Consider the following 20,918-nt stretch of genomic DNA (forward strand, 5'->3'; position numbering starts at 1 on the left):
ACGTCCACTGTGACCTCATCTGTCTACTTCTTATGAATGTGATATCTCGAGAATGCTTTGAGGGAATTTCCTCAAATTTGGCACAAATGTTTACTTTGACTTAACAAGGAACTGATCAGAATTTGGTGGTCAAAGGTCAAGGCCACTGTTACCTCGTCTTTCTCATTCTTATGAAGACAATATCTCAAAAGCGCCTTGAGAGAATTTTGCACAAACATCCACTTAGACTCCACAATGAACTGATGAGAATTTGATGGTCAAATGACAAAGGTCAAGGTCTTCATAACCTCATCTGTCTCATTCTTATGAATATGATAGCTCAAGAACACCTTTAGGGAGTTTCTTTAAATTTGGCACAGATGTCCACTTGGACTTAACAAGGAACTGATTAGAATTTGGTGGTCAAAGGTCAAGGCCACTGTTACCTTGTCCATCTCATTCTTATGAACATGATAGCTCAAGAACACCTTTAGGGAGTTTCTTTAAATTTGGCACAAACATTCTCTTGGATTCACTGATGAACTGGTTTGAATTTAGTGGTCAAAGGTCAAGGTCACTGCGATCTTGCTTCTGTCACAGAGTTTCTTCTCTTCTTCTTCGCACAAACGTCCACTGTGACCTCATCTGTCGACTTCTTATGAATGTGATATCTCGAGAATGCCTTGAGGGAATTTCCTTAAATTTGGCACAGATGTCCACTTGGACTTAACAAGGAACTGATTAGAATTTGGTGGTCAAAGGTCAAGGCCACTGTTACCTTATGAACGTGATACCTCAAGAACGCCTTGAGGGAAGTTTTTAAAATTTGGCACAGATGTCCACTTGGACTCAACAATGAACTGATTAGAATTTGGTGGTTGAATGTCAAAGGTCAGTGTGACCTCACAAATCATGGTTTTGGACGAAATGTAAGAATTCATGCACTAGTTATGACAAAACTTCACAGAAATGTCTCGTAGAATACAATAATTAAGTGATGACATTTTATCTCCAAAAGGTCAGAGGTCAACTTCACAGTGACATTATCAAGTTCTGTATAAAACACTTTTCTGGCCATTACTCAGCATCATATCTCAGGAACAGAAGGGGATCTTCTCTTAATCTTTGGGCGTTTTGGGAACTGTTTGGGGAACAAAAGCAAAGTCAGCTTTGACTCTGGGGAATTGTTGTGGGTAACTTTCACTATTGTCTTACATTTTGTAGACAAAAGGATCCATAAATTGATAAGATTAAAATAAATAACAAAACAAGCCCCGCTGCTCTGGAGAGTAAAGAACAGTCCCTTGTATTTAATCTCTGACGGGTGCAGTACACAGTCAGTCCTGTGGGTGGCGGCAAAACACCGAGTGTTATTACTGCTGCGTCATGTCGTACACGAAGAAGAGCAGCATGCTAGAAACAGCTGTGAGTACAGAGTAAGGAGGCTAACTAAAGTCTTAGACCGCGCATTAGCGTTCAAAACACAAATGTAATGTTTGTGTTAATGGTCGGAGGAGACAGAACCAGTATGACGAACATACTGGTTTAACTGGACAGAAGGGCGTTTAGCTTTTACTGCCTTTACGGCTAGTTGTATTTAGCCCTTAGCTAATTAGCTTGCTAGCTAGTCAGTTAGCTAGCTGTCACCGAGGTTTGTTTTGTTCTTTGTAAAAGTGTCCGTGTCTTTGAAAACACATGAGTGTGTCTCTGGTCGTTATCCGTCTGGAATTAGCCGACCAGTCTCCTTCTCCACAAGGTTTCCAGTACTCAGCTGGTGAGTTTAAGTTCCTGATAAACGTTTAAAGTCACTGCTTTTGTGCTGAGTTAGCAGGGAAGCTAACAAGCAAGTGACAAGAGCTGCAGACTGGAGATCTTTACATCAGCTGTTAGCCTGGTAAATGCTGGCAAAAGTAGAAATGAACCACTGAGTTAACCTGACCCAGCTACAACAAACACTTTAATAATGTTTGCCCGTTATATTGAGATACTCAGCAGAGCTTAAAGGGACACTTTGTCTTGTCTGTGTTGTGTCCAGCTGAAGGCATGTCAGATGAGGAGCTGCAGGAGAAAGCTCTGGGTGTAGCCAAACACACTCTGAGTGGGAAGACGGATCTGGAAAGAACAGCTGTTCTGCACCAGCACATTGGCAGCAGGGCCATGGGGGACATGGTGATAGAGACCTTTGAGCCCAGCCCAGGTGAGGACATGCAGGGTGCTCTAAAACCAACAGGCAGCATGGCTCTGGAAATAATACATCTTATATACACCTTTTATATATGGAAGCAATATGTCAGAGAGAACAAAACATGGGCAAAAGATGCTCACTGGCACTTCATGTGGTCCCATACTGACTCACACACTGACTAGGCAAAAATGATAAATTAGTAAATGTCGATAAACAGTCCAGTATGTTGCACTTTCCTTGAGTATCACTGAGCTTGTCAGCTGTGTGAAGAAAAGAACACAGAGTAAATAAACTTCCGATATGTGGTTACAAAATCTGGCGATCATTTGCAAAGACTACTGTCAGAATGCAGCAGCCTGATAGTTGAAGGAATAAAGGACTCGGAATAGCGATTTCTTTTTCTATGGGGTGCTTTGTCATGCCGGCCTGAGGGCACTAAGGTGAATTCACAAGACAGGATGTGATTAGATTAGGCTAATAGTTCCCTCTGCTTTCTGGGTGTTACGTCCCCGCCAGAGGTCTAGGGGATGGTGAGAGTAACACCATGAACACAGAGGGATCCTTCAAAAGAAGAAAAAGGAGAGCCACACAAATCGCCAGTTTGAAGGAAGAAAAAGGACCACCAACGAAAAACGAGCTCCAAAAGGGACCCGGATCACCCATAGCAGGGAACCAATATGTCACAGCACTAAGAGAAAGCACTCTCTTGTTACTCGAGTCTTGAAGACACAACAGTGTCACAGCCTTCTGGCCCACTGGCACCGGCACTACTGCTCCTTCATTCATTTATATCCACCCTGATCAGGAGTGATGGGGATCAGCTGTATGCTGGAAAAACAACGGGGGAAACACAAAACACTGGGCGACATATTTCTCCCAGAGGGAGCTTAAGTCTCTCTGCTGGACTCCGACTGTCCTGGAGCAGACCTTTAGACGCTTCCTGTCCCTCACAGACAACAGGTTTGCCAGCCTGACATGGCACTTTACCTGCCCCGGCCCGGTCAATCGGGGCCTTGTGTAAAGTTTTATGCAGGATGCAAAATATTGGTCCAGGAATGTGCAGAATTCACGGTATAGAGAATATGTGCAGTGTACTGGGATAGTAGGGGGCGGTGTGGGAGTCGGTGTCAGCGGGGATCCGAGATCTTGCTGATGAGAGGAAACTTTCTGTGGCTTGAGTTCTTGGTCCTGATGAACCGCCGCCTCCTGCCAGAGGGGAGTGACTCAAAAAAATTGACTAGCTGGGAGTGATCTGCCCCAATCTTTCCTTCCATTACCAGTCGCCCCAAATGTGGATTAATCCGCCATTGAAAATAGTCCCCAACAAATGCGTTATCTCCTTCTGTTTGAGTAACGTTTGTTAAAAACTACAGCGTCTTTATGTATTTAAGTTCATGTATTGTTCTTATGTTAGACGAGACTCGAAAGGTGCGATGCAAATACAAATCCATTTATGAAGTACAACGCACATTTCTGTGTTTCTGTACACGTGGATTTTTTATTTTCCTTTCTTTAAATTCATTTTCTCACACTCAAACAAAACTGAATATGAACTGGATATTACATAGTGCAGTGACACTGTAAATTACGATACGCTTGTCAAAAAGAAATCTACAGTGGCCAGCTGTTTTAGGAAATCACTGAGCCTTTTAAAAAATAAGTCACAGTATTGAGAAACGACAAACACATTGTTGGTTTTGCTCTTTTAATGGCATCTGTTGACATTTACAAAAATCTAGAATACTGCCATCTTTATCCTTTAAGTGCATCAGATGATGAAACGACTGCTTTGTCGCTGTAGATAAAGGAGGCGGTGAAGACCCCGGTGGTTCAGCAGAGCAGGACAGTGAAGCTCCGGCTGCACAGACTGAAGCCGACAGTCTGGAGGTCACCGAGGGTTCACAGGACAGCAGCGAGGCAACAGGCGCTGCTCCCGACTCCCCCTCCAAACAGCTGCCGGACCAGATCTCCTTCTTCAGCGGGAACCCATCAGTGGAAATCATCCACGGCATCATGCACCTTTACAAGACCAAGTGAGTTACAGCTGACGTGTCTGTCTGTATCTTCAGGGGTCGTCTACTGTTTCAATATGTGTTGTCGTTGTTGTTGTTGTTGCAGCAAAATGACATCACTGACTGAAGATGTTAGACGCAGCGCAATGGTGTGCATCCTGACGGTCCCCGCCACCATGACCAGCCATGACCTCATGAAGCTGTTGGCACCTTTTAATGAGGTCATGGAGCACATGAAGATCATACGGGACTCCACCCCGAACCAGTACATGGTTCTGATTAAGTTCTGTACACAGGTGAGATCTCAACAGAACTATGATTACAGATGTTTTTTTGTTATTCATATTTTTATTACTTTTTTAACGAAATAACGTGGCAAACAAAAACAAACAGGCAGGAAGTCTAAAACAATATCGACAGACATTAATACAGGAAGTGCAGCAATTCAGTCACAGTGGTGAGGCAATCATTAGAGAAACGTGTCACTAATAAAGTGGACTATACAGCATCATACGTGTCTTTACATGATCAGATTGTTCCCCCAAGACACATATATCCACTGAAACTGTCCCATTGTTCATTTTCCCAGTATCTTGTCACACGCAGTAGTTTCCATCATTTGGACTATCGACGTCAGCCCTGTTTCACCGAGCAGTTTGGTTCAGTTCAGTTCAGTTCAGTTCGCTTTGTCTCCACAGTAAAAGTTGTGGATGGTACCAACAGAAGCGTTCCTTAGCGTCCCCATGTTTGGTCCCCCCTCTGTTGGGGTACCTAGCACACAGATCTGGTACTAAAAGGTGGAGCTAGAAACCCTGCAGTCTGATTGGTCAGTAGAGGACGCTCACTCTGGTTTTATGTAACCTCTGTTCATACATCAGTAAACTACAACTATAAAATGAAAGAGAAAAAAATCACTTCATTCACTGGGCCGACTGCCGGTGACTTTTAAGGTGGAACGTTAACTTGTAATGTTACTCAATGCATGAGTTGATGACGTGAATCCATCAGCACACCTTAAATTTCACTGTGACAACTTTGACCATCACTTTAGTTTTTATATGACACACACTTTTAGTAATGACTTTAAAAATATAGATTCATTTGGAGCGGATTATGTGAAGGTCATATATTCTAATCCTCACTTCCTGTGGGCTACAGCAACACTAAACCCCTGAGCTTGCCTGAGAAGGACTAAATGCACAAAGCTGCTATTTTGAAATATCCCATGGAGAGAGACTCTCACTGCAGCCTGTTCTATTTTGTTGTGAAAATGTGGGCGTGCAGCCTCGTTCTGTGGACGATAAACCAGGTGCAGACTTCCATCTGTGTCACCGCTGATGAGGAAATACAGCGAGTGCTGGACGGAGCAGTGAGTGACAACAACCCCGCCCACATTTAAGAGTCTGTCTGAACACACCGAGGGTCTAGGTACCATGTCTGAAGGCTTACTGCTGGTTCCAGAGGTGCTGGACTGAAAGGGTTTGGTGGAGACAGAGCTATATTAAGTGTAGGAGTTTGAGGCTCCTTCTAACACCTTAGAATTATCAGAGCACAGGTTATAAGACCAGTTTTCAATAAGATGCAGATGTAGTCTTGGCAGTTCACATTCTCACCATTTATCAATATAATCCAGAACGTTCCTCCACAGGGGAGAAACTCCAGGACTTTCCCATAATGCATATGTGCCATGTTCTTTTCTGCATTTCCAACACAGATCGTCTTTAAGTCTGCCTGTTATGTTGAGTCTCATTTTCAATTGAATAAATTTGCCTCTGGCTTCTCTGATATATTCCCTGGTGTTTGAAAGAATCACCTCCCATGTTTTTCATCTAATTTACAACACTGGTCTTTTCCCAATATCATCCTTAGATTTCAGGAGGTCGCTGTGTGATTTGTGTTCCTGTCGTTGCCTAAAGATGAGCTGAGCTGTGAGCTTTCACTGTCAGCTGTAACTACTGTGCAGTGTTCATAACCTGGAGGGAAGTTCAGACACACAGGACTTCCCAGTTTCCTGCTTGATAACATCCATGGGCTGTTTCCTCTGATGCATGCACACTGTTAGTCTGCAGCTTCAGACTTTGGACTCTGTGTATTGTATGTGGAAGTTTGTGCCTCTACACTTCTGACACTATCTGACGTGATGCTGCTGTTTTCTTCTCTGTTTGATTTCAGGCAGACGCAGACAGTTTTTACACAGCGTGTAATGGCCGCCAGTTCAACTCCATAGAGGAAGCAGTGTGTCAGCTGGTGTATGTGGAGCGGGCCGAGGTTATCAGGTCTGAGGAGGTAAATATAACCATAGAAATCCATTCTGTAACGGTTGATTAGAGCTGAAACATGTTGGCAATGTGAGAGTATGTCGGTCAGCAGAAGAATGATCAGCAACAACGTGATAATTGATCATTGAAAACATAATTTATTTAATGGCAGTGCTGAAATGTTTGTTTTCCAGTTTCAACCACGTGAAGCACTTTGTGATTTAGATTTGAAAAGTGCTGTATGATTTGTATAAAGAAATGTGTGAAATCAGTTTGTTCAGGATCGACAGATTCACGGATAGTTTCCTCTCTCTAATCTCCTCCCCTTCCCCTCTTTGCCTCACCCTCCCTCCCTCCTCAGGGAGCCAGTCTGCCGGTGATGGAGCTGACCGAGCTGCCGAAGTGCACCGTGTGCCTGGAGAGAATGGACGAGTCCGTTAACGGCATCCTCACCACTCTCTGCAACCACAGCTTTCACAGCCAGTGTCTCCAGCGGTGGGAGGACTCCTCGTGAGTTGTACACACACACACACACACACACACACACACACACACACCTGGAGTTACCCTGCCGTCCTGTGTTACGACATGTTACCTCAGAGATCAGCTTATTTCTGACCTCTTCTCTCCAAAGGATGTGACTATAAAATCAGCTCTGTCCATCTGCCTTGACTTTATCTTTGTGTGACACTCATGCTGCATGTGTGACACAGTTCATGAGATACAGTTTCGATATATGACCGATCTACAACCCTGTACATAAAGGAACCTTCTCACTAACGACAGAATCACATGCTGCTCTTTCACCTGATTCTTAGTCAACTGGTTTTTTCTCCGGGCTTCGTGTCATGTGATGTTTGTTTTTGTCCTCCTCTTAACGTGTATTCTTCTGTGTCACAAAGGACACACACATGTGTGACAATAGCTGACTGTGTATGTGCTCTGTTTTTCAGGTGTCCTGTGTGTAGGTACTGTCAAACACCAGAACCTGTTGAAGAGAACAAGTGCTTTGAGTGCGGAGTGCAGGAGGTAACTGACATCAGTCCGTCTGTGTCGCTCTGTAAATTAATTCACCTTTGTTTTTTATTGAATCTTTCCTGATCCCACGTTTCTCTGCTCTCTGTAGAACCTGTGGATTTGTCTGATCTGCGGGCACATCGGATGTGGTCGCTACGTCAGCCGGCATGCCTACAAGCACTTTGAGGAGACACAGCATACGTACGCTATGCAGCTCACCAACCACAGAGTCTGGGACTACGCAGGAGGTACTGAAGCTGTGTGTGTGTTTGTTTGTGTAAACAGGCACGTGTTGCCAGTTGAGGAAGGTGATCGTAAATTGCAACCAAACCAACCTCTACACTCCCTCCCTACCCACTCCCACGCCATTTCCGTGGTCCACCACATTAAGAGCCATCTTAAGCCAGCTAGTAGGGAGTGGACGTGAGTTATAAAACCCTGATTCTGACTTCCTGACCATGTGCAACGCCAGATTGTGTTTGTCTTGGAGGACACTGCTTATAAATACAGTTCCGTCCAACTGTGCTCACAAACGTTAACTGCTCAAACTGAGACAGACATCTAATATTGTCATACCAACGTTAACAACTCAAAGGCCTCAATGTATTTAAGAACAAATGTCCTCTTCTCTAGTTACTTAAGGCTGCTGTCAGCCCTAGAGTGGTCTCCTTTGGTCTGAATCAGGGACTCATGTTGTTCCAAAGTTGTATAATTGCCTAGAGTTGGTTGGTGTTCTCACGGCAGCATTTACAAGAGGACCAGATCAAATGCCTTGTGTGAGAAAGCTGCTCTTGATTGGTCAGAATTTCCATGTGGGAAAAATCCAGGAAGTAAAGCAAACGTTGAAGAAGAGTACACTTGCAAGATAAATGTGACACTTTCTAATGTCACAATGGAGGGACAACTACGCAGGTTGATTTTAGCGCTGCTCATCGTGGACTATATTGCTGTCATTGTTCATTTTAGTCAAAGCATACAGTTTGAAAACGAGTGCGGCTCCAACTAGAAAACAATGTTTTGATGCATTGGATGTGCTGAATGTGCATATTAAGGCAGTACAGGAGGAGGTGCACATTAATAATCCTCCAGGACTGTAACATGCTCATGTTTAACCCAAACAATGTGTCATGTGACTGCAGTTGCTTCACATCCAGGTCGCAACACCTTCTCACCACAAACCAACCGCACCAGAGTTCCTTTGGAACCGGACTGAGACCACCTCTTCAAGAAGGTCTCAGTCCGGTTGTTTTGCTGTGTTCACACCTGAGTGTTTATTTCACTGCTAAGTGTTATGTATCTGCAGAGACTGCTGTAAAAACTAAGCAGCTTTCAGCCTAAACATCATCAGAGTGGAAAATGAGATGTTTACAACACAAGGAAAAGAAATGGCATCAAAGATGTTTGGATGTACAGTTTATTTCTATTGATTCATTGATTGATTCAGTGATTTATTTGTTAATTTCAATGACAAAAGATAATCTGCAAAAATTCAGGTAAACAATAACAGCACATTCAGATGAAATAAAAGTGATAGCGTACATGAAGAACGTAATGGAAGTAAGTTTTAATTTTCTCCAAGGTTACATGGCTTCTTCAATCCGATCCGTTTCTTGCTGCTTCATTTATACTCTACGCCCTAATGAAGGGTGCTTCATTCAGCTCTGAAGGTGATTACAAACAGAGTGACACTCCATGAAGGAGTGGAAGTGAGGAGGGTCCTATTTGGAAAGGGCGCTACATCTCTGGGGCCAAGAATGTGTGGCTATTCATGCTGTGTTAATCACAGCCACTAGAGGGCAGCAGGACACCTCAATAATCTGAGACAGCCTTGTTCATAACTTTATAAAGTTGTTATGGCTAATAAGCAGCGATGAAAGAAGTACTCTGATTACCCACTAAAGTAAAAGTAGCAAAAGCACAGTTTAGAAATATTCTGTTAGAAGTTAAGTACAACAGTATAGTAGCTGTCCGGGGTCTTTTCATCGTGTTTCCCGGTTATCATGGGAATGTAGATGTTTAAGTTTCTACTCCCCCGAGCTCTTTAAAGAAATACTCTGCAGGATCTTTTCTAATTAACAATATATAGACTCTCCTCTCTATCATGACTTATGACCCACTCTCAGACTGACGGAGTATTTCTCTCAGCTTTTATCTTCTTATTTTCTTTGTTAGGGACTGTTTATGAGCGTGTACCCCCGCAGCGCTAAGGTGAGGTCGGGGCTTTATAAAAAGGAAGCAACCAGGTACCAGACTGTGAGCAGCAGACATCAAAGAGACAAAAAAACAACCCATAAATATAGTGAGGCGAAACATCAAACAAGAGTGAATCTGGGGTTAGTTTTTACTTTAACTGGCAAGCATGTTTACATTCAGTCCTGCAGAGTAAACCTTTACAGACGTCTCCTCCTGGTTGGTTTATAAGTCAAGATTCAGAGTTGATTCTTGAGCTCAGAAACAAAAGTTCTTTGAAGCTGCAGCTCTGTTTTGTTTCAATCAATCAATCAATCAATCAATCACTTTATTTATAGAGCACTTTTCATACATAAAATGTATCACAAAGTGCTGTACATTACAGAACACAAGCAGGAAAGGATCAGGGGGTACAAAATAAAATACAAAATGAAATACAAAACCCCACCCACCCACCCTCCCAGCCCACATTTCACACATCTCTCTCAGGTCCTCAGGTAAACTGTTCCACAGATGGGGGCCATAGTAATGAAATGATGCCTCACCGTACGGTTTGGTTCTAACTTTAGCAGCTATTAAAAGATCACTACCTGAGGACCTGAGGGCTCTACTGGGCTCATATGGTAAAAGCAAATCAGATAAATAAGAAGGACCAAGACCATTAAGAGATTTATAAACTAATAAAAGAACCTTAAAATCTATTCTAAAAGATACAGGTAGCCAATGCAGAGATTTTAAAATTGGTGTAATGTGAGCTCTCCTTCTGGTCTTCGTCAGCATGTGTGCAGCAGAATTTTGCAGCAGCTGAAGCTGTGAGATATTCTTTTTAGGAAGACCAGAGAGGAGGGCATTACAATAATCAATTCTGCAGGTAATAAAAGCATGGATAAGAGTCTCTGCATTAGCTTGAGAGAGAAACTGGCGCACTCTGGAGATGTTCTTAAGATGATAAAAAGCCTTTTTGGTAACATCTCGTATGTGTGATTCAAAACTGAGATTAAAATCAAATGTAACACCCAGATTAAAAGACAGTGCCTGGAGTTTGTTCTCCAGTTTCTCTCTCTCTGGACCTGTACCGATGACTAAGACCTGAGTTTTGTCCTGGTTGAGCTGCAAGAAGTTGTCAGCCATCCAGGACTGGACGTCTAAAATGCAGTTAAAAAGGGCATCAATGGGCCCTGTGTCATCAGGAGACACGGCCATGTAAAGCTGTGTGTCATCAGCATAGCTGTGAAAGTTAATGCTGTGTCTCCTGATGACATCTCCTAACGGTAACATATAGAGATTAAAAAGTGTAGGACCTAAAATTGAGCCCATTGTCCCCAAATCCTTAGATGTGGCTGCTAACTGTGTTCACCAGCTGGTCTCTAACAGTCGGTGCTTCTCAGAGTCAAAGATGCTTCCTTTAATAGGACAGGTCCTTCCAAGTCGGGTCCTACAGAGGCTGGGCAAGACTCCCTGCCAGCACTAAGTGAACACATTAGAACAGGCCAGCGAGTGTCCAAGTGTGCGTCACCTCCAGTTACGACAGATCGTGCGTAAGGAACTGTGGGTACTTCATTCACACTGAGGATAAACACATGCATCCTTGAAAGTTCCTTGAAAGGGTCCTTGAGATTAGAACAGTCCTTTGGCGAGATTCGATGATGTAGCCTCCTTGAAATGCAGAGGTTTAAGGATCCTTTCTTGACTTGGAGAAGCACCGTGTGTGTCTGCTTTGGTGCTGATCAGGTGCTGCTGCTGGAAACAAGTGTGTTTAAGCGCAACTTTATGGCCAAGACAATGGCAACGTGAGGTGACACAGCAGTCGGCCTTTGTCACCACAAGTTCTTTGTCAGTTTGGTGTGTCTGGGCTTTAAAGTCGACCAAATATGAATTAAAAAAGCAAAACGTCTTCAGTGAGCAAACATTTCCTTCAAGACCTCGTTCTCACCAAGGAACGTCCGACACTCAAGCCAAACTGGAGTCAATGAGTCAATGTAGAACCATTATTTTCTCAGTTAATTATTATTTGTTTCTATAAAATGTGTCATAAACTAGTGAAATATTACCATTATAAATTCCCAGAGTCAGATGTGAAGTATTCATACTGCTTGCTTAGTCTGACCAACATTTAGAAACCCAAAGATATTCAGTTTACAAAGATATAAAACAGAGAAAAACAGCATATCCTCAAGTTTAAGGAGCATTTTTTGCTGAATAAATTACTAGAATAAAGAAGCGATCGCCAAAAAAATTAATTCCCAGTGTCGATTTAATTGATTGTTTGAGCTCTAATCCAATGGAAGAACTTTAAAATTACCTATATGTATTTTTCATTGCTCTACCTGGTGATCTTTGCGTTTCCAGACAACTACGTGCATCGGCTGGTGGCCAGTAAGACTGACGGGAAGATGGTGCAGTATGAGTGTGAGGGAGACACCTGCCACGCTGAGAAAATTGATGCTCTTCAACTAGAGGTGAGCTTTTCTTATTTGTGACTTTGTTTGCTCAATCCACGCAGACACGCTGTAATCAGTTGTCCCTGTGTGCAGTACTCGTACCTGCTGACGAGTCAACTGGAGTCTCAGAGGATTTACTGGGAGAATAAGATCGTTCATCTGGAGAAGGAGACGGCCGAGGAGGTACTGAGTGTGACATACAGTACAGACGTCTCTCAGTAGGTCTAATTGTTTTCATGCACCTTTTTTCTGATCCTCATGCGTCCTTCTCTCAGATAAACAACATGAAGGCTAAATTTAAGGAGACCCTGGAGCGCTGTGATAACCTGGAGCGACGGTTCGCAGACATCAGCAAAGACAAGCAGAGCGTGGAGAAGAAGTAGGTGAAGACTGACCTGTCCGCATTACTTAGTGTGTTTTGGTTTTTGGGCTCGTTATCTCGTGATCTGTTTTCTGTCTTGTTTTATGTTTGTTGTATTTCCTCGAGAGGAATAAGTGCTCTTAAATAAGGATGTCAGTTTAAATTAATTTTGCTTTCGTTAGCCTGATCCCCATCAGGGGCTGTACACATGACGCATCTTCAGCCACCTGGGAAACACGAGGTCGGGCTCTGGGCGCTACTCTTGTGAGTGTGGCGGCAGGTTGCCTCTGAGGTTGCGAAGCAGCCTTAACAAGCACCGTATCATAGCCTAGTTAGCTGAAACCCTGAGTGCAGAGCTGATCTTCTTCCAGCAGCTGTTTATAAGTGTGTAGGCCTGCCGTCTGTGGGACAGATGCAAAGCTCTGGGTAGCCCTACACTGACATGATCAACTTCTCCTCCATGTTTATCACAGACTGTTATTTACGGAAGAAGGGAAATATTTGTCAGCTGTGAGTGGTTGGTCCTCGTCACACGACGTGGTGCACACTGCTGTGTTCCAGAAGTCAGTTTATCTCAGGGTGCAGTCATCACGCCCTGAAAAATAGGCACTCGTGTCTACACTGAAAACAATGTATATGTGGGCGCAAAGAACGCAGCATGTGTACAGACCCTTAAAGGGGAACTAGTGTTTTTTTTCAACCTGGGCCCTATGTTCTGATCTACTTTTGTCTAAATGAGTGATAGGATGTTCAATATGTGACATGTCTCCAGTACGAAGCTAGGGCTGAACTGCCTGCAGCCCGTGAGCGCGCGCTATATTAAATAATAGGGCACTCAGACAGCGTCAAACAACGTCACAATACGTCCACTAAAAGTGCATTTATTTCACACAGATAGGCTCGGATTGTTAGTATAATTATCTGACAACATAACGGAAAGGAGAAATGAACGTGTGTGTTTACCTTTAGCTGGATTCAGACATGTTCCTCTGCCTGTTGCTGCTCCTTCTCTCTGCTCGTCCGCTCTTCAGTTTCAATGAGCTCTGCGTCCATGTGCGTCCGTGTACTCCGTGTTCAAATAAATACGGGCGCTCACCAAATTCAAATGGCTCATCCAGATCCAGTTGGTCAGAATCGGGTCAAAATTCAGCCATGACTACTCCAAACAGAGTAACTCCTCACGTTTGTGAGGTCACTTCAACGGTAACTTCCTGCAACAACTCAAATCTCGCGAGACGTGAGATTTCAGAGCCAGACATTCACTCTCTGAGTGTTTTGACTTGCCACAACAAACATGTCCGAATTTGTACCCAATTTTGACCAACTGGATCTGGATGAGCCATTTGAATTTGATGAGTATTTATTTGAACACAGAGTACACGGACGTACACGGACGCAGAGCTCATTGAAACTGAGGAGCGGACGAGGAGAGACAGGGAGCAGCAACAGGCAGAGGAACATGTCTGAATCCAGCTAAAGGTAAACACACACTTTCATTTCTCCTTTCCGTTATGTTGTCAGATAATTATACTAACAATCCGAGCCTATCTGTGTGAAAAAAATGCACTTTTAGTGGACGTATTGTGACGTTGTTTGACGCTGTCTGAGTGCCCTATTATTTAATATAGCGTGCGCTCACGGGCTGCAGGCAGGTCAGCCCTAGCTTCATACTGGAGACATGTCACATATCGAACATCCTATCACTCATTTAGACAAAAGTAGATCAGAAAATAGGGCCCAGGTTGAAAAAACACTAGTTCCCCTTTAAGTGATAATTATTAGTATAATTTTAAGAGAAAAAAAAATATACAATATGACATAAATACAAGAGGCCTTTCCTCTCAGCCTTGTGCTTCATGGATTCACAGGGTTAGGGTTAGTTGCCACATCTTCTCCTGCTATGACAAGTGGAAATGCACTCCGTTAAAATGTCCCAGTAAATTATCCGTTACAGACAGAGCTACAAAAATGAAACCAAATCTGTAATAATCAGCTCCTTCAGATGCTTTGGTGCAGAGAACTTGGCAACACGCAGCTCATTCTGTGTTTGTATGTTCAGGTGCACTCAGCTCAACAGTCGAGTGGTGAAGCTGAGCCAAGAGCTGAAGGAGGAGCAGGAGATGAACCGCTGTCTGAGAGCCAATCAGACGCAGCTGCAGGCCCAGCTGGCAGAGGAGGAACGCAAAGGGAGAGAGAGCGGTGAGTGAGGAGGAGGCGGCGACGATAACTGATGTAAACATTTTATCTGTCCTTGCATCCATCACCTCACAAAGGTGGTGGACGAAACGGGACAAAACACGGCAGAGTAGAGTAACTTGATCATGTTTATTTCAGCCGATACAGATCCCTGAAACATCCCGGTGCATCTCTACGTATATCAGCTCACATGTTGCTGCGCCCAGATAAGCTAGCTGCTCATTTACAGTGTCAGGCTAAAGAATCCAGAGCAACAGGACGATGCTTGGGAGGGATACGTAACAGGAATGTGTCGAATGACGTTCAGATCGTGGTATACTCTCACAGAGAAAAGGGTCGCATGTGCTTGAATGACGGGTTTATTTTTGTGTCTGGGGCCAGCGGCCAGAGAGCACTTCCTCATTTATATTACAATGTATTTGCAAATCATAAACAAATAGCAGCTGGAGTCACATCAGCAGGTCGACAGGAGGTGGACAGAGTCAAAGAATGTCAGTATCCAGAAATTGTCGTCTTTAAATCAGCTCAGTCCACCTCATGGGACAATTACAATCATGGTTTTTAATTGTTAGGATTGAGGATATTTCACTCAGCACTTCTTAATAAACAAGCCCTCCTCTTTGTATCAGTGTGTTTGAAACAGGAACGTCCTGAGAGCAGCATTTATACCACACACACACTGACATTTCAGCACTGTGCGTGAGGGCAACATGAATCAGCTGAGAGGTCTGAATGGAAATTTCAGGTCTACAGTTTAAACATACCTGTATTTTCCTCCAGCGCTCGGCCCTGAGGATGACGACTGTTTAAACAAATGTTCCCCAGCGTATGAGCGCTGTGTTCATGCCGAGCAGACACACACACTTTGTGCCATTTCACTTGTTTTAATGAGAAAGTTTCATCCAGATTTTGCGTTAATGTGACACACTGAACACAACCACCACTTAACATAAGCACTTTTATATTTACCACGTTTCCTGTTCGCATGTGTTAACAGAGCTGACTAATTTTGTTTTTGTGTGACTGTGGTCGGAGTTTGATCCTGTAATGCTGTGGTTACACTCATGCATTACACATTAGCTCGCTCGCTTTGCTAGGTGACTCAAGTTTGATCAGCACTGTGTAAATAAATCCAGGCTGTGTCTGTGTCTTTGCGCTGTGAAGATTATGTTGAGAGAAGTTATTTTGCAAAATGTGTTTAAATATTTGTAACTCAGGGTTTGTTAAAGGGATAGTGCACCCAAAAATGAAAATTCAGCCATTATCTACTCACCCATATGCCGAGGGAGGCTCAGGTGAAGTTTTAGAGTCCTCACATCACTTGCAGAGATCCAAGGGGAGAGGAGGTAGCAACACAACTCCACCTAATGGAGGCTGACGGCGCCCCAGATTCAAACGTCCAAAAACACATCATTGAAACCACAAAATATTTCCATACTGCTCGTCCGCAGTGATCCAAGTGTCCTGAAGCCCCGACATAAAAAGTTGTTTCACCTGAGCCTCCCTCGGCATATGGGTGAGTAGATGATGGCTGAATTTTCATTTTTGGGTGCACTATCCCTTTAATGTTTTGGCCCTTTATATTAGCATATTTTAAATATACATAGCTGGAGTTTTACGCCGCCCAGCTAAACTCAACCAAATTTTCTTGCAGTCCATCTGATAGTTGTTGAGATATTTCTGGGCCACAGTGGTGCAGCAGCTGACCAACATTTCCATCCCTACAGCCACGTCACAATGCCTAAAACAATAACCTCTGCACTGACAGCTCTGGATGAACACGAATGGACTCCGACATGGCTGCTGCAGCGTTATCAGTTGCTTCTGCAGCTTCTGTTTTTGTGTTGTGAAGCATTTCCCTGAAAGTTTACGCCACTCGGAGTATTTCACCATCCTGGGTTTAGCTGGTTAGCACAGCAGCAGCACAGGATGTAAGTACAACTTCTCCTCGGGCTACAGGGCACACGTTACTCCGTCTTCACAGCCTGGTTACATCATCAGTCAGTGCAGGTCCACTGGGTGTTTACAGCAGCTAGCTACAGTAGCTTATCTGTAGGATACATGTTGATTTACCCCTTGTTTATTTGTCAGTAATTGATGATGATGATGATTTATAGCTGTGTAGGTTAATATTTGTAGTTCTAAATGTTTATCTCAGTCTCTTGTACAAACAGGAAGTTCCCACAGCTGTGTGTCGGCCAGCAGTCACAGTGGGTGTTGTATACATTCTGTAGCATATGTGAGTTATTTAAAGCAGAGAGTTGGTAGTTCATCTTGGGTTTACATGTTCAGGGAGCTGTAAATGTGATGTGGGTGATGCTTCGTCATGATACTTTATATTCAGTCTTGTCATGGTGTATGACCTGTGATCTCAAACTGTCTCCTCACCCAGTTTGAAGCCTCCTACACAGCTGAGCACCTCTCAATCACACACCTGACTATGATCCTATAAAGCCCCAGACTGTGTGCAGGTGTACCTGAAGAACTGATGCTGTTTTAAAGGCAAAGGGTGGTCACACTGGATATTGATTTGATTTAGACTTTTCTTCTGTTCGCTCACTTTGTATTTTGTGAATTGATAAAAAAGCATTCTTCCTGTACAGCATTATTTCACACTTGACACCTAATGCCTGGTTCACACTACACGATATCAGCCTGACGCAGCATCGCAAGATGTCGGCTCTGCTCGGAAACAACGAGTGTTGTACGTGATAATCCATTTTTTCATCTTGTGTAGTGAGTCATAGCAGACGACAACTGACGCCACGTCTGAGACGCCTCATGACGTCTTGACAGAAAGTCTAGCATGTTTGATTTTCTTTCATGACTTCTCCCGTCACAGCCGTCACTTTGACCAATAGGAGAGCGATCTGCTGCCGTGGAAACTGTAGGACAACAACAGCCCAGCCTTTTAGATATTTCCTGTAGGGACGTTAGCACACAGAGTAAAAAGGAAACAGCAGAGGCACTCTATCAACCCGCTGAGTACTGCCATTAGCATCAAGCTAGCCAAGAATGTTCTTTCTTCATAATGGAGGACATAAAGTAAGAAAATTAAAACTACAGAGGCTACCAGCTTCATTTGAAACAGACTACATTATAAACGGGCCGTTATTGATTTATCGGTCCGTGTACTTCACGGCCATCCGTTTTTCATTTCAAAATAACAAATTGAAACACGGAAAACCAACCAATTATCCGTTTTTTGTTTTGAAATGACCAAACGAAAAGGAAAAAACGATCCTTCTCCCGTTTTTTTATTTGATAATAAAGAAAAGAAAAACGGACAACGAATCGTTATTCAATTTAATTTCGGAAAAAAACAAAAAAACTGTGGGAAACTCCTTTCTTTATTTTTCACCACAAGCGAGCCACCACTTTTTTTTTTGATGACACACATCTCTTGACAGGTCGTTCATGGAGCACATAAGAGCTATGAAATGTACATACAGAGCACGTGCATTTCCTAAAACTACTAACACATGGCTTTATCTGACATGTTATGCTAATAAATAGCTTTCCTAACTAATCTAGGTCACTCTACATGGACAGCAACTAACGGCATACCACATCACACATTACATGTCCGCAAAAAATGATATGCAATGCGTGAATTAATAATAAGTTTTATTACCATGGACCAAACGTTCCTTGTCGTCCGCCAGTTTTCTGTGAAAGTGACGTCAATTTCAGTCAAGTCAGCAACTCCTGTTCCAAAATTATCTCCGAGTTGTTTTTCCGACATGAGCGGGCGTTCATATGTGTTTTCCCAGTCGGAAAGTAATTTTTCCGATTATTCTGACACCACACGAATGCAACTCACTGGTCACAGAGCAGAAACAAACAAAAAATAGAGAAAGGAGTTTCCCCACAGGGTTTTTTTTTAAATTCCCAAATTAAATCGGATAATGGATAACGATTTGTTTTCCGTTTTTCTTTTCTTTATTATCAAAAAAAAAAAAAACGGGAGATGGATTGTTTTTTTCCTTTTTCGTTTGGTAATTTCAAAACAAAAAAACGGATAATAGTTGGTTTTCCGTGTTTCAATTTGTTATTTCGAAACCAAAAACGAATGCCCGTGAAGTACACGGACCTTAATCCCTCTGTGTTTATAAATTTTTACTTTTTATTCGCTCCTGTTGCCTTGATAAAGTTAATGCATCGTGCTGTCATTTCAAACTCAACACTTCCTGTATGTGTTTCAAAGTAAAAGCCCCTCATCATTTCAGTTTAGAGAATCCCTTCATTTTCTAAAAAGTCTTTTATTGTGAAACATTTGCAGGAACTTGTTGTGGAGGATTCAGTGACTTGTGTAGTTTGCAAGAGGTACTTCAAATGTAGCTGTAGCTGTGACTGGAATAATAGTAATAAGAATAAAAATAGGACAAGAATAACCTGATGACATCACACACGTGGTAAAAGACGACCGGGGACGATTGGTCGTGGACCATCGTGTAGTGTGCCATGTCTGTCGGCCAAGTCACGGCATGATTTCATGACTCCACAATTGCGTAATCTGACTTTAGGCCCGTTTCCACTGAAGAAGTTCCTGGTACTATTTGGGGGGGCAGGAACTTTACAGGAACGTCCTCTCGCTCGGCCCTCTCAACTGCCGTGTCTCCACTGAGAGGGCGGAGTAGGAGGAAGGTTCCTGTAAAGTTACCGGGCTCTGGATGTGACGTAATCGTTGCGTGACAATTTGTCTTCCGTTTCTTGCTTTTCTTCTTACGACTCCTTTTAAAAATGCGACTCCTCGTCTGCTGAGTTTTAAAAATGCCGGCTATTTTGTCGCTTTCTGTTGACGTCACGTCCCGCCTTGAGTATATCCAATCAGCACCCAGTAAACCCCAAGCCCCAGCCGGGAGTCTTTCAGGGCCGTTCTGAGTACCTACCCCGAGGCAGGGACTTGTTTAGCCCCTGTAAAAGTTCCGGAACTCTGTCCTTCGTGGGTGGTTCCTGCGGTGGAGACACACACCAACGGGCCCGGCCCCGTAAAATTACCCCGAAGCTCCTGCGGTGGAAACGGGCCTTTAGTGACTGTCGGAACGGACAGAAATGTCGAGTGGTGTGAACCAGGCATAAAGGTTTAAGAAAGCATATTCCTGATCTTGCTTTCGTCTTTGAAATATATTAAACATCTGGTATTGTCTGATGTATCCCGATGCTTAAACTCTGATGTTGTACATTGATTTCTATGACTGATTCCTGCCGTTAACCTGTTTACATTTTTATTTTTATACAGTTTATGACCTGATTTTGTCATTGTACATATTGTATACATTTTGGTTCACACCTTACTGTTATCTCAGACTTTTTATGTTTGCATTCTTCTCACCAGTTTTCCCTCTTTATAAATAAAGTGTTATCTTATCTCACAGGTGAATGTAAGGACATGGCGATAGCAGAACTCCAGGAGCAGCTTAGAGACGTGATGTTTTATCTGGAGACGCAGCAGCAGATCGAACACCTGCCTCCAGAGGCTCGCAGTGAAATCCAGGAGGGACAGATCAACATCGCAGCCAGCCCGTCAGACGGCGCCGGAGCAGGCCCGTCCTCTGGCAGAGGCAGGAGAGGCCGAGGCAGGAAGAGGAAGTAGGCGGCGGTGTAAAATCTACTGGAACATGCTAGAAAACTGTTGCCGCCTCTCAGTGTGGACATTTGGCTGAGCTCTGTCCTGTGTGTCAACATGTGTCTGCATCATCGTGGTTCCCCAGAAAGCACTTGGAGGAGGAAATGAAGACGTGACACTCAGCTGTTTGAAGAAAGAATAGAAAGTGATGATTATTAACCTGCACAATTTCCCACCTTAACTTAATGTAGCTCCCACCAGAAGAAAAGCGGAACATGTGGGTGGTTTGCTCCGTCAGACGACACTTGGTTCTGGTTTCAAAATATATTTGACATCAGTGTGATGTGAATATATTCTGCTGTTTCTCAAATCTATAAAGAGTAGCTATTTTGATTACATGTGGTATTTATTAGATCAACATTATGTTCATTTGTTCCCAGTTTAAAACCCTGTAATCAAAGTTTGACATTTCTTTACAATTTTAAGATTTTTTCTTTTACATGTGATAAATTTGGCACAGAGACACTAGTAGATAAATGTTTGCTTTGTGTAAAGGAAAATGATGTTTTCCTAAATCCTGTCAGGCTGTTTTTTGTCTATTCTTAAGTAAAATGCTGAAATGTTTTTCTCCAATATTATTTCTCAGTAGTTTCTAAAACTAACACTGAGCTACAGAAGTCGACAGCAGCCGTGCTTGCAGTTATTTATTT

The 20,918-nt window shown here is 43.2% G+C and overlaps 1 protein-coding gene across 1 annotated transcript; it reads left to right on the forward strand.

The window, feature by feature from the left end:
* Positions 1-1,356: 1,356 nt before the first annotated feature.
* LOC125906060 (BRCA1 associated protein) lies at positions 1,357-20,841 on the forward strand. Its single transcript, XM_049604462.1, has 13 exons — positions 1,357-1,753; positions 2,015-2,176; positions 3,966-4,197; positions 4,283-4,472; positions 6,349-6,462; positions 6,796-6,944; positions 7,388-7,463; positions 7,561-7,699; positions 11,991-12,100; positions 12,176-12,265; positions 12,358-12,461; positions 14,503-14,642; positions 20,018-20,841. Exons 1-13 carry the CDS (start codon positions 1,675-1,677, stop codon positions 20,233-20,235), a joined length of 1,803 nt encoding a protein of 600 aa, XP_049460419.1. The 5' UTR covers positions 1,357-1,674; the 3' UTR covers positions 20,236-20,841.
* Positions 20,842-20,918: the final 77 nt, after the last annotated feature.

Source organism: Epinephelus fuscoguttatus, linkage group LG18 (assembly GCF_011397635.1).
Source record: "Epinephelus fuscoguttatus linkage group LG18, E.fuscoguttatus.final_Chr_v1".
Taxonomy (NCBI): Eukaryota; Metazoa; Chordata; class Actinopteri; order Perciformes; family Serranidae; genus Epinephelus; species Epinephelus fuscoguttatus.